Here is a 13,558-nt window from a genome sequence, read left to right as displayed (position 1 = left end):
TCTCTAGGTAGCCAGCTACTGATTGTCATGCAGTGTTCAACTGGATGGTGAACTCAGCAGATTTTTTTTAGCTATAAATAAGAGGAACTATAAATCCCTTTAATGTTATAGACATGATTGTACAGTGGTCAATTTATACGAAATGATCATCTACACCATCTACAGAAAGGTATAATAGTACCTTGGATATTAGCTATTAGTATAGCCAGGTGTAGTGTGAAGTACCGAGTTAGCCATAGGCTATCAAAACACACAAATAGCTAGTAACTAATAGCTATAATAGATACTTGGAATAATAATTATTAGTGTGCATGGGAATGCGCATGCGCTAGTTTGCAATAATCAAAAATCTTTCGCACATTTTGAACGTTGTTTCCTAACAATAACAGTATCCAAATTTGATGGTAGACGTGGTAATTGCATAACAAACGAGGGAACATCCTGGGGCAAATTTATGACATGGCCACTATACCCATACTGTCCATGCGGCAAACGATAAATGGACATCAGTGGTATCACTGGGGAAATTAGCATTTGTTCAACTTCTGACAATCCCTGCATAAACAGATAAAGGTTAAAAGGCCATTGATTAACAAGGTACGTTATTACTTACAGTAAGTTCCGGTGGAACTGATCCAGGGTCCAAATTATTAGCGGCAGCAAACAGCTTTGGTATATGGTTATCTTTGTGACAACGCGTACATGTGCCTGCGTCATTTACTGAAACGGTTGGGAACTTTTCATAACAGGTTGAACATCTGACTGGATCCAATGAAGCTAATTCAGCATGAAATTCCACAATCTTAGAAATAACAGCAGGGTCATTGTATGCTGGCAATTCGGCATCTTGTGATCCGTTGATGTTTACATCAGGATTTGTGTCTGTACCGAGATTCGAAGCACTATCAAAACAAATAAAATCAATGTTAGCATGGTACATATACAAATCTGATAACACAATGTAAAGCATAAGCAAGCAAACAAAATTATTATGTAGATAAATCAATGTTATTGTTGTGTGACTGATTCATTATTTTACATACTAATTCTGCCTTCTCTGCTGCAAGATTGTGTCCCTTTGCCGAGCATATCTTGTTATGGAGTATTCTCTGTTTCTCCTTCGTCTTTCTTCAGCTTCTTCTGGTGTTTCTTGGTCCCTTCTCAATCTGTACAGCTGTCTCCTTCTTCTAAGCCGTTCTTCTGCATTCATTTAGCCAACCTTAGGTGATTTTCATATTCACGCACTGATACACGTGTTTCATACGCTGTAATCTACGTCGTATATTTCTCCGTGATATGGTCGATGAGACGAACATATATGGAAGTGCTGTAATCTACGTCGTATATTTCTCCGTGGCATGGTCGATGAGACGAACATATATGGAAGTGCTGTAATCTACGTCGTATATTTCTCCGTGACATGGTCGATGAGACGAACATATATTATATGGAAGTGCTGTAATCTACATCGTATATTTCTCCGTGGCATGGTCGATGAGACGAACATATATGGAAGTGCTGTGATTTACGCCGTTTATTTCACGGTAAGTCCGTTTATTTCAGGGTCTCTTTCCGATTTCTTCTGTAGTTTTTTGGGCATGGTCGCTGAGACGAAAGTTACGTGGGCGACTCGTTAGTGCGGGGCTCGCTCAGGCTCGCCCCAACTACAAAGGTATAAGCATCATGAGATGTTTATTACCAATAGCCACATACTTCTGTGTGATGCTATGTAGGGAATTATGTGGACAAAGTGTTTATATATATAGTACTTGTACGATCTTCATGTCGACGTCTTTTCCATGGTGATGAACATCCTTTTTCACAACCCTCTCTGTTCTTGCAAGTATAAATCTAGTCACAAATGATGTTTTAGTTCCAGCAGTTTTGTTGTGGAATATATCCAACCCAACCCGGCTATTTTAATTCACATGGTCATTTGATATCAATTGGCTATTCTTAAGATCTCCTAAAAGACAGCATCAATTTATCTCCTCACAGATGCATTATAGAGTAATATTTACATACTTTAGTAGCATTTCAACTTAGCCCGAAAGGTGTATGCTGTAATTAAGGAGAGCTCAACTGTTCATGATCTGCATACCTGGATTGACAGTTACATATAAAGCTAGCTAGATTGGCAGTAGCTTTTATAGCAGTAAGCTGCACAATAGTGTAGGCTTTGAGCTAGCATGCTATATCATGTGATCTACAGGCTTGGGGTCAAATACATGAGTATTTGTATTTAGCTGTATTTAAATACTGTTTTTGAGTACTTGTATTTGCATTTGTAATTTGAAGTTTTGAATCGACATGTATTTGTATTTGTACTTAAAATACTTTGTGTAAAAATTAAAATACTTTGCTGGGGAAGATAATCTGTATGACCTAATCTGTAAAATTTATTTGATTGGAAGATGATCTCTTTGACTTATTGACACCTTAATCTGTAAAAATATATCAAATACTAATTATTTTCTTTCAATTTCTGAATGGGAAGAGTTATAAAGAACTTACTTTTCTTTGAAGTTGAATAGTATATAAGTACAAGCATTTAAACCCTGTAGCATAGTTCCGTAATGTCATCTAAAAAGAGTAAGAAGTCTATTCCATTATTGTTTTCTGGCATTATGATCTTTCACTTGTTTTTACCATACACTTGAAATTTTATTAGAACAATATTAAAACAGAGGTGTCTACTATTGGGTGGTTGTGTAACGTGTAGTTCAGATCAAAAGATCAAAGTACAGAAGTATTTTAAAAGTATTAAATGATTTTAAAAGTATTTGAAATACACCCTGGATATAAGCATTTGTGTTTGTATTTTATACCTTCAGAGTATTTGTATTTAAATATTTTCCAAAGTATTTGACCCCAAGCCTGGCTGTATCCTAGGAAAATCAGTTTAACTGCCTATCTAAGAGTATCGAGACATGCCAGTTTTAAGTATTCAGTGTGTTGTAGATTGCCAATGGTTGTAATACAGTATGTGCATTTAGACTACAACAAGTTTGATACTGAAATTTGATTGGCTGAAAACGTGGTCTCTAAATCTCATAGAGCCACGCTCATGTCCAATAGAGACCACGCTCTGAGGCGATATGAAACATGATAATTTCGCGCCTGTAACATTGGCAACGCATTGGCATTTAAAAACGGGTTTTTTTTATTTTCAAACGATCTGAGGTCCGGAAATGACGTAAAGCATACGACTGTAAGGCACTGCGCGTTTCTTACTACTTGCGCTCATTTGTTCTTTTTACAGTGTGGTTGTGTTATTGGCTATCTATGGCCCTGGCATCGAAAATCTATATAGTGGATCTGATGTTTTCACTTTGTGACAAGATGATCTGTTCACGTGAGTTTTATAGTTTAATAACATACCAGATCCAATCCCAATACAACCACTTGAGTTGGGGCTTGTGACATTGAAAATTACATTTCCCATTTACTGAGGCAGTAAAGCCAGTAATAATGGTGGTGTAAATCCATAAATCTCCACACATCCCAACAAATTGTACCATATATCAATGCATGTACTGATTGGGTTGTGATCAAAGTTGCTAAGTGGTGTGTTCAATTAATACAAAAGCAGTAGCACCCAAAAGGTAAAGGCAATTCTCTGGTAAAGACAAGTCCCGAGACTCGATCCCCACAGCTACCTCAAGGAAAGTTAGCAACAAGAGTTAATATATTATGTTCTCAGTAGGATACCCTACTCTTATATACCCTATAGAAAGTGTATTCATATACATGTATGACATAATGACAAGGTGTTGTGGTTTGTGGTGTACAAGAAGCTATAAAAATACTGGATTCTAAATATTGTCAGTGGTAATAACGTGCATATTCCCATTCGTGAATATGGCCTAGTGAAAATGCCTCTAAGCCATGATGGCATGTATTAGTTCATTGTGACAGTGATGCTTGAGTAGTTCAGTTTCTAGCTACATTGTTAGGTATGCTTACAATTGATGTTATGTTCGGGTGTTGTATGCATCACATTATGCCTTTCTATGGTTACGTATATACAGTAGTAGGGTATATGGGAGTCGGACATGAATGCCTGTTAGTGACACACTGTCTCCCATACTCAGCCAATATTGCACATAATTTTTTCTCCCATAGTCCAGTGATTTTAGCCTACCATTGATTAGCACTCTTGGCAATAAGGGTAAAACTAATACTCTAGGAAGCATTATGTGCAATGTTGGCTGAGTATAATATAAATCACTTGGGATAAATTGCATTGCAGTATATGCTTTATGTTAAAGTTTAGCATTTGAAAAATGGTTTGACGTAAAACTAAAGTAGCAGCAGAAGGTTTGAAATACTTATCAATAGCCAGGCACAGAAACATGTGATATAGCCTTGCAATCCATGCACCCAAGTGCGCAGGGTACTATAACTGGAGAATTTACAGGCACGGAAATATGTATTATAGACACTAGAGTTGAATCAGTACTTGTATGTGACAAAACCAGTCTTATAGCCTTCATGTTTTGACAAATGGTAACTTGTCCTGTGAAGTACTTTAAACCTGGGTCAGTTTATAGCCCTTGCATAATCTTTGGGCAGCTGGCCCATGCAACAAGAGTTACTAACAAGAAACGAGGACTCGGGTAAATGTGAATAGGCTGTAGCTATAAAAAGTAGTACATTTAAAGATTATTAATTTGAAAATGAAGTAGGGATCCAAGCGATAAAAAGTTGTGAAAAGGAGATGAATGATGGTATTGCAACAAAGCTCTGTGGGAAAATACCTACTTTGGCATTGAAGAAAATAATTGCTATATCATGGGATTTTCTCACAGAGCTATGTTGTAATACCATCATTGATCTCGTTTCACTACTTTTTATCGCTTGGATCCCTATATTAATTTTTGAGGTTTGGGTTTTTCTGGCCAACAATATCACCCAAAAACCAGCTTCACAATGCCATGCTAGTACGTAGGCAGTATTGATTAGCTATAACCAAGCCCAAAAGTGCCTTCAGTACTACCCTAAATGTCTCCAATACATTGTTATGAGATTTTAAAAAAAAAATCAATGGAATTTTGTACTGCCTGCCTGCTGCCTTCAGGCAAGCATAACTTGATAACAGCTAAGGCTATGAGCTTGATTTTCTCACTTTTCGGCATTGTTTCATCCTAAGACGTGCCTTTTGGCATACCACAGTACATACAATGCACGCATCATGGACTTACGTTTGTCCTCCTTTGTGTCCCATTTCTTTTTGCTGATGATAGTCCAAGGTGTCAATTCGCGATAGCATGGTGCATGGTTTCCCTACAGTACATTTGTAAGCAGGAATCATTAATATTTTCCATGGTGACTGGATTGATTGCAGAGGCACTTCTATATCAGATATCTCAATTCAGGTCTTCTTTCACTATTTACTGAAGCGAATAATTATACACAGAAATGTTTTGTTACACCCAACACATACACCACATAATATATATATATATATATACACCATAGGGTCATGTTTATCAAAATTTTGCAGCATAATTATTGTATTACATTAGTCACATATAGTGAATGGATACATGAATACGTAGGAGGTGGAATTTAAAAATGATGTCATGGATATGAAATTATTGTCTGTGAAGTTTTAAATCTACCTATTCTATCAGTTCTTAAATAGGTAATAGTCTAATGGCAGACTTTTTCATTATTCATTGAGAATATATACAAAAGTTTTAACAGGCTATGATTACAGTACACCGCATCATTTCATCTCAACATCAGTGGCTTTACTGAATATCTTAATTGCTGCAATGTCTTGACTTTGGAATGTTGAATTGGATGCCTTTAAATTTATGTGATGGAAATTTTCCACTTTAACAAGAAGTGCTAAGTTGCTTAGATGCATTCAATGCTTGCATTTAACGGAACAAAATCTATAGCTTGTGGTATCAACATCAAAGCAGTTGTATTTCTTTTTTCGCTGGCTGACTAAGGTAGTTGGAAATTGTGATAGTGAACATGTAATACCACATACTTCACTGCACGAAAAGTAAGATGTCCTGCTTGTGTCAGCATGCAGGAAATTTTTTTAATGATTTCCTTTAGAATTTCCTATTTGAGTTATCATGCAGGAAATGTTTTTGAACATTTTCTGTACAATTTCCTGTTAGTGTCACATTGCAGTAAATCGTTTTAACATTTACAAGAAATGTAGATAAAATCAGTATTAAGATTTTCACCACATTCATGACTAGTGAAAATGCAGCTGTAAACTGATCAAATGGATACTGCAGGTTTCTTGTGTTTAGTTCAGTGTAATACTGAGCCAAAACTTGATTCTCAACACAACATAGGCTTTCAACATCATATAACAGAGTGTCTCTACAACAATGTGTAACACTGTAACCCATATTATGCTGCTGCAATAACATTTTAGTGGTATATGAATTGTTATACTAAGGAGGCTCTATTTTACTTTTAAAATTAACTTTACGTGATGCCAGAATTGTATCTAAATCAACTACACCATATTTCTCAGTGACTTACCGTGCTACAGAAAAAAGAAGCTATATGGCATACAGTGATGATACTCAACCTTTTAGGGCTTTCAACATGACAATGTAAACAGTCAACACACGGAGCTAGATAGTTATGTACTGTATGCAAAGGTAAATATTACATGAATTTATGGCCTTAATTGTGTGTTACACTTTGTGTCTTTGTACAATATGGATGTTAGAGACAGCTGGGGAGTATGGTGTTGTGACAAGTGTTTATTTTAGTAAATATCTAGCGATGGCTTTACTTACTGTTTCAGTGGTTCACCATCTTCATGCTATGTACTTTAATGTATACTACAATGATATGCCTGGATTTGTGGAAAGGTACTGATTACTACAATAAAATAACCTGCACTTGGTTGCCAGGAGATAAAAAGAAATAGTGCATTTCATGAATATAATAATAAAGGAAATGTAAGTGGCTATGAATATTATACATGTACACCATAAAAATTTCCCTAGTGTATATATAAGCAATGGCTTTACAGTTATGTGGGTGATTATGTGTAACATAGCTACAGTGCAGTGACTAAGTTGATGCCATCCTAGCATTCCCGGTTATCGCTCGGGTGACATATTATTGTAATGTTGCTTTACATTAATTTTATAACTGAAGCAAGCTATCAACTTAGCTATGATGATATCACATCATTTTACATATAGCTAGTTTCTGTGTGCATTAGCTGCATCATACTGTCTACATTACCTGATACATGATGCACGCAAGTCTACATTGACAATATACAATATGGCAAATCTCAACTCTTTGGTCAGTCGTGGATGACGTTAACACAGTATACTGTAATGTTGTGACCTCCCCTAGTCTCTGTTGAGGCACCACAGCCAACTGTGGGATAGTCTCTCCCGCAATCCTATAGTGGATGGTTGTCAAACCAACAGGTGTTAGTCTTTGTGTCACTGCCACTGGGAACCTTCTGACAAGTGTATGTAATGTATAACAATAAATTACTGATTTTTGATTGTATATGTGTACTATCAATAGTTCATAATAAAGAGGTCTTATAGTATGGACTCTTGGTACAAGAGGTTATTGGTAGAACTTTATTACAGGAAAAAAAACACTAATGACACTTAGATGATTTATTAATTACAATGTTGGTTTACAGTTAAATGGCTTCTATCCATGCAAGAATTATTATGTTGTAAGAAATCAAAATGTTTGGATTACAACACTCTGTTTTTTTAGTTCAAAGATTTACTATACAGATTTGGAGACCTGTATGCCTTAATAACATTATGAGACCAACTAGATGTGATCATCATTCACATGTAACTAGTAGCTAGTAATGTGCAAGGACTTGCATGAGGAATAAAGTTCTCCTAAAATTAGCTATTTGCTAAGAAACTGCATGGGTGAGAAGGGTGGTGGCAGCTAATTGGTCATATTCATAGAATTGAAGAATTACACATAACTATATTCAAATGTTTTGGTAGACCTTTCGGTTAAATACATAAACTATAGCTACCTGCCCATTTCTTTGTTCTGTTGTAAATGAGTCTCTGGTCACCTCTTAGCAGCAATGTGTGAACAAAATTCTATCATGTCAGCAAGGTAAGAGTTTAATCTCAGAGGCTCGTAAGATGGAATGCAATCCATCTATGTACATGTGTCCTGCTTAACTATGTTACCTGATCCTGCATGGTGGTAGCTGCAGCTTTATGTGTTTAAAGTGTCAAGTGTTCACAATTTTTTCACAGCAATATGTGAAACACATTGCTCTTCAAAGCAAGCAGTGAAGTGTAGCTTAGTAATCTACTCTATGAATTTCCATACTGGGCATCCACCACAGTGCGTTAATGTTATTTCATTAGTGGTTATATCCATTTAGTGGCTTGAAGTAACAGCTGTTAGTGTCTTTGTGTCGCAGGGACTTATATACTTTGCTATTCATTCATGTAAGCATGGCCTATAGACATTTTGAATCACAAAAAAACTTCTATAGCTGCTAACGGTCTGTCACTATCAAATGCATGAATTTTAGTAGGCACAATCAAAGTTTGGTAATTGTAAGGTTCAGTGAGGGTTGATGCTCAGTTGCTGTTGTTGCTTCCTCGAGCAAGAAAGGTTACTCACATTGCTCTGGTTTACCCAGTTGTTAAATAGGGACCTTTCTTAAATGGTGACTTTTTTGGTAGCCTTACTTTTAAATGCCTTTGGTTGAATACATATTAACTATAACATTACTTTGTTCTGTTGTAAATGAATTTCTAGTCACCTGTTAGCAACTATTGTGTGCACTATAATACATATCTACATGTCAGGGACATGCATTAAGCATGTAGCAAAGTAAGTTTCAATCACAGAGGCTCTTAAGATGGAATGCAATCCATCTATGCACGTGTGTCCTGCTAATGGTGGTAGCTAGCTTTTTCTATATTAAAACTAACTTAAAAGTGCCAAGTGTTCACAATAATCTCCACAGTGATGTTTGAAGCATATTGAGCAAAAGCTCTTCGAAGCAGGCAGTGATGTGTAGTGCAAAAAATTCTATGAATTTGCATACTGGGAATCCACCACAGCACATTATTTCATTAGTGTTAATGGCTATATTCATTTTAGTGGCTTGAAGGAACAGCTGTTAGTCTGTGTGCCAATAGTTTGAAAGGACTTATACTTTGCTATTGCTTTTGACTCATGCATGCATGCAAGCACGGATATTATAAATCACAAAAAAATTCTGTAGCTGCTAACAGTCTGTCACTATCAAATCCATTACCTTTGGTAGGCACAATCAGTGCTTTGATACACGGAAAAATTTAATGTTGTGTAGTAGCTAGTGTGTGTGTGTGAGAGAGAGAGTAAATGAGGCAGTTAAGATAAGTGGTCTGAGTTTGGTAATTGAAAGGTTTCAGCCAGGTTTGATGCCCAGTACAGTTACCCAGGTGTTAAGTGGCAACCTAGTGACAACTGGGGAGGCAGACCATCCATAGCTCTGATATAACATATGTAGTGGGTGAAGGTACAGGTGATACTTAATTGGGCTGCCATGCCCACACATTCACATGAGATACTGTATGGTACACCTTTCTGTGAGTTACATATAATACTAATCCTGCCCTCGAAGGATTATGCTTACGATGACTCTTAGCATCAGCCTACATGAGTAGCTAGCACGCAGATGCAGTCAGGTAGGCAAGTGGTAGCTGAAGGTATTGTCTTTTGTGTGTGTGTTTGTATGTGTATGTTGGGCTTTGCTCTGTTAGTGTAGGCTAAGAAGTTGACAGGAATGCATTCAAGTACATGAATACTTTTACTAATCAGTGTGGACAATCTAATTAGCCACAGTGCATCCACTGCACTAGCTATATGGCTGCGCATGGATGAGGTCACTGTTCTATCATGCTCGTATATATATACCAACAGCATGCATGCATGCACACAATCACCTCAGGGGCGAAGCTAGCCAGGTGATGGAGGGGTAGGCATGCCCCCACGAAACACTCAAAATCATTCATAATTGCAAAAAAGGCTAATGACCCAATGGTGGGCTAGCCAACATACGGTGTTGTATTATTACAGCTTAAATAACTAGCTACGTAACTATTTCAGTACTGACTGCTACCAATCAAGGTAGCTATATTCGTCGAGCATCATCGCACGTGCCACAACTGTACTCCAACAAATTCATCCACAGTCCGGTAGAGCTAATACTTTAGTGCAAATATAGGTTACTTTACGTTAGCCACAGCCTGTGCTGCAGTCCTAGCACACTGCTGACAGGATGACGTATTCACTCACTTCACTCAGCGAAATTCAAATGCCATGTATTGCACGAAATCCCACCTGTCTTGCTAGCAGAACTTGTAAGCTTGACTGATCCACCTGACTGACTGACAAAGTAAAAAACAGACTGCACTGCCGTACGTACAAAGAAAGGTCCAGTGTGATCGACTCGATAAAATAAACTTGGTACATTTATTTAGCTAACACTTTATCACCTCGTAGACAGTAGGTTCGTAGCATCATCTGGTCTCCTTTGTCACTTGTGAGTTGTGACTCCTGCCGTGGAGAAGCGGGTCACTCTTTAGATTCAAAAATGTTCTATCACGCGAGTAATCTAGGCTAAATATAGAAGTATGTGTCTAATATTTTCGTTCGATGGATTCACGAGCGAGTTGAATGTTGTGTGTGCGCATTCACTAGCAACCCCTGGTGATACCGCGTAGTAGTGTACATAATTTACAGTCATTTGCGTGTCAGTTTAATACTGGTAAACTTGTGACGAAGGTTTAAAAAAAAATCATTTAGTGATGGGGGGGCAAATGCCCCCCCTTGCCCCCCCCTTAGCTACGCCTCCGAATCACCTTCGCTGCATGTTTCTTCCGATTGTTCTAGTCGCAGTTAATAACGAGGCTCTAGCAATGATGCAGCTTGTTGTCATCCAGAACTAGAACAGTGCTTGTGCTCCATGGCAGACTTACCTGCAGGTATAGCTATAAAGACTGTCACAGCATTTATGATCGTTCATATAGATATCGCCTCTTCCATCCTTTTCCGCCAGTTTCTAGCGACGCCACAATTGTATACCTTTGCTACAGTAGCTAGCTACAGTGCTACACGCATTTGGCAGCTACAAAATTGCATGTTGCTTGCTGGCAAAAGGAGTAGAGGATAACACCTCCTGGGTCGAGAGACAACTGGGTGCATTCCACAAGCACTCATCATCTCTAGTACAACTACCTGTCCTCACAGTGAATTGGTTAAGTCTACTTTATAGATGACTGCAAGTGCAAGCTACCCTGACATAGGGAACTTTGCAGAAAGACATATAGGAAGAGCTGCATTTGTAGCAACTGTGAGGTAAGAAGATGTGGCTAATTCATGATTCATTATTAATTTGTTGTCTATCATTGCATGGCAGTGGGATCTGCCATCAACATCACCTAGCTACGTAAAGTTGTCAAAGGAAGTTACAAAGTAGTTACTGATGCTTTCAAAACTTGGACTACTGATGATGTCTTGTGGTAGCACTGTAGATGAAATCACATAGTAAGTTCTGCTATGGTTCTTGGAAATGAGTATTTTGTAGTCTATTGAAGTTAGGCAGTGGAGAAACCTGTGATCATGGCTGGATCTTGTGAAAGCTATGAATGACACTGTACAAGGAATAGTATACATTAATTCAAGGTTTGTCACATAAAAAATTGTCATAGCAATATTTTTATTGTTACAACATTTTTACAGATGCTACCTATAAGAACTATATATAACTAGTGATGAAATAGATTAGGAGAAGAAAGCTGCACTCAACGGACAGAAGTAAAAGAGCAAATCTACATTAATTTTAGTGATGTAACATCCCTCAGAAAAAAAGAATCCTGAAGGTGTCAAGAACTTCAATTTGTGAACTGAAAATTATAGTTGCTGTACAAATGATGTGCTTTTTTACTTATTAATGAAATACGTATTGTGGGTAGTAAATACAACACAGGAGTGAGACATTGCTAGCTATATTACTAGCGCAGTATAGTATAAAGCAGATGCACAATATAGAAAATGTTGATTTCAGCTACAGGATTTTTTACATCCTGTATGCATCTCACAGTGTTAAAATGTACATTTCTTCACTGCCTCATTTCCAGCACCATTCTAGATGTAGTAAATCTTTCTCTATCCTCTGTATGAAACTACTGAAATCTACTAATGTTCTAAGTATGAAATGTGGCTGAAATGGCAAATTTCATGGCCATTTTATACTCATTACCTACAAGCGGACATGGAACTTTTCGCCCAGTGTAAAACGTGTGTAAAAGCACATGTTTTTTACCCAATGTATTTCAATGACATTTATCTCACAAACAAAACAAAACTATGCAAACAGGTTGGGATATCACTCAGCAGGTCATATATACTCTGCAGTACAATATCATGTGTTTTAATTTTTATTTTGTATATATTATGTAGCTGCAGGTCTCGTTTGTCATCTGATAATTTGTGTGGATGGTGTTTATATGATAAGAAGAGTACCTCATCCAGTGACCAGTGTAGAGTAGTCACCACAATAGTGTGGCTAAGTTTCAAGTAGATTCATTAAAGAGTTGGGAAGTTATGAGTTGTGAAAAGTTGTAAATCTGGAAAAGCTATAAGACTGGTATTGTCAGACAAAGTTACGTACATATTGGTATTCGTATTACAAAATTGTCAAGGATTAGTATTGGTCAATGTCTAGTCCATTAATGGGGCTCCTGGTCTGACGTTTTAATGAGGTACTATATTATAAGTCCTTGTAGCTCAGTAGACATAAGTATAGTGCACACAAGTATAATTGTTTGTGAGGTTCGTATACAACACTGTTCAGGGATTTTTTTGTCAATGTGTGTGTGTGGACTGCATGCCTGCTTGCAAGAGTTGTGAACTTTTATGATTTGTAAAAGTCTCCAGGGCTAAATCATTTACTTGTGAAGTTTTTGCACTGGTGATTGAAACATAGTTTTTATTATTTTACAGAAATCCCATCAAGTATTTTAAAAACACTACTGTGAAGATACGTATGATGTGTGTCAAAGATGGGCTTCGTACAAGAATAGAGTTAATATACATATGTACATACTATATTCCATGTATTGTATACAGCATTGATTGTCAATGTGTATTAAACAGCATCCATGTCATCCATTCTCCAATATGATTTTAAGTTACCCTAAAAAGTGTTTAACTTCATCACTATCTTGCTATTACTATAATAAAGATATCAACTTACTGCATTACAGTTGTATGTCTTAATCCCCAACATTTCATGCAAAGCGTACTATAGAGAAAACATAATAATAATGTCATATACATCATGTAACCAACTATTCACTTACTACACATAAAAATACACCACAGTCATGACTAGGGCTGGGCGGTTTCTCGGTATTATAGTAATACCGCGGTATTGCAATGAAATGATATCTGTATCGCGTAGATTTCGGTGAAACGATAATATCACGATATCGATATTATTACGATTTTTAGTGTTTGTGACAGCTTATTAAGCCCTTAAGGTTGTTATAATGTACCTCAA

At 37.0% G+C, this 13,558-nt stretch overlaps 1 protein-coding gene and 1 long non-coding RNA gene across 4 annotated transcripts; one reads left to right on the top strand and one right to left on the bottom strand.

The window, feature by feature from the left end:
* Positions 1-295: 295 nt before the first annotated feature.
* Positions 296-1,616, bottom strand: LOC136245785 (uncharacterized). Its single transcript, XM_066037263.1, has 3 exons — positions 1,044-1,616; positions 614-902; positions 296-555 (listed from the first exon to the last, which is right to left on the bottom strand). Exons 1-3 carry the CDS (start codon positions 1,208-1,210, stop codon positions 343-345), a joined length of 669 nt encoding a protein of 222 aa, XP_065893335.1. The 5' UTR covers positions 1,211-1,616; the 3' UTR covers positions 296-342.
* A 3,350-nt stretch (positions 1,617-4,966) lies between these two features.
* On the top strand, positions 4,967-11,962 carry LOC136247451 (uncharacterized). Of its 3 annotated transcripts, XR_010697559.1 has the most exons (6): positions 4,967-6,638; positions 6,710-10,979; positions 11,025-11,352; positions 11,414-11,541; positions 11,592-11,679; positions 11,737-11,962. It is a non-coding gene; the product is annotated as an uncharacterized lncRNA (long non-coding RNA). The 3 variants fall into 3 exon arrangements; XR_010697561.1 differs by lacking the exon at positions 4,967-6,638 and having other exon boundaries at positions 7,027-10,979; positions 11,596-11,679; XR_010697560.1 differs by lacking the exon at positions 4,967-6,638 and having other exon boundaries at positions 7,028-10,979; positions 11,582-11,679.
* The last annotated feature ends 1,596 nt before the right edge of the window (positions 11,963-13,558 follow it).

Source organism: Dysidea avara, chromosome 2 (assembly GCF_963678975.1).
Source record: "Dysidea avara chromosome 2, odDysAvar1.4, whole genome shotgun sequence".
In the NCBI taxonomy this organism is placed as follows: domain Eukaryota; kingdom Metazoa; phylum Porifera; class Demospongiae; order Dictyoceratida; family Dysideidae; genus Dysidea; species Dysidea avara.
The sequence above is the reverse complement of the archived record's forward strand: the minus strand, read 5'-3'. Positions and strand labels throughout refer to the sequence as shown.

Bases quoted from the DNA above. Each gene is read 5' to 3' on its own strand.
- LOC136245785 (XM_066037263.1), bottom strand. From the start codon at position 1,210: ATGAATGCAGAAGAACGGCTTAGAAGAAGGAGACAGCTGTACAGATTG. The intron at 903-1,043 runs GTATGTAAAATA...TTGTTTTGATAG, and splicing joins CAGCAGAGAAGGCAGAATTA to TGCTTCGAATCTCGGTACAG. The intron at 556-613 runs GTAAGTAATAAC...CTGTTTATGCAG, and splicing joins CAGTTCCACCGGAACTTACT to GGATTGTCAGAAGTTGAACA.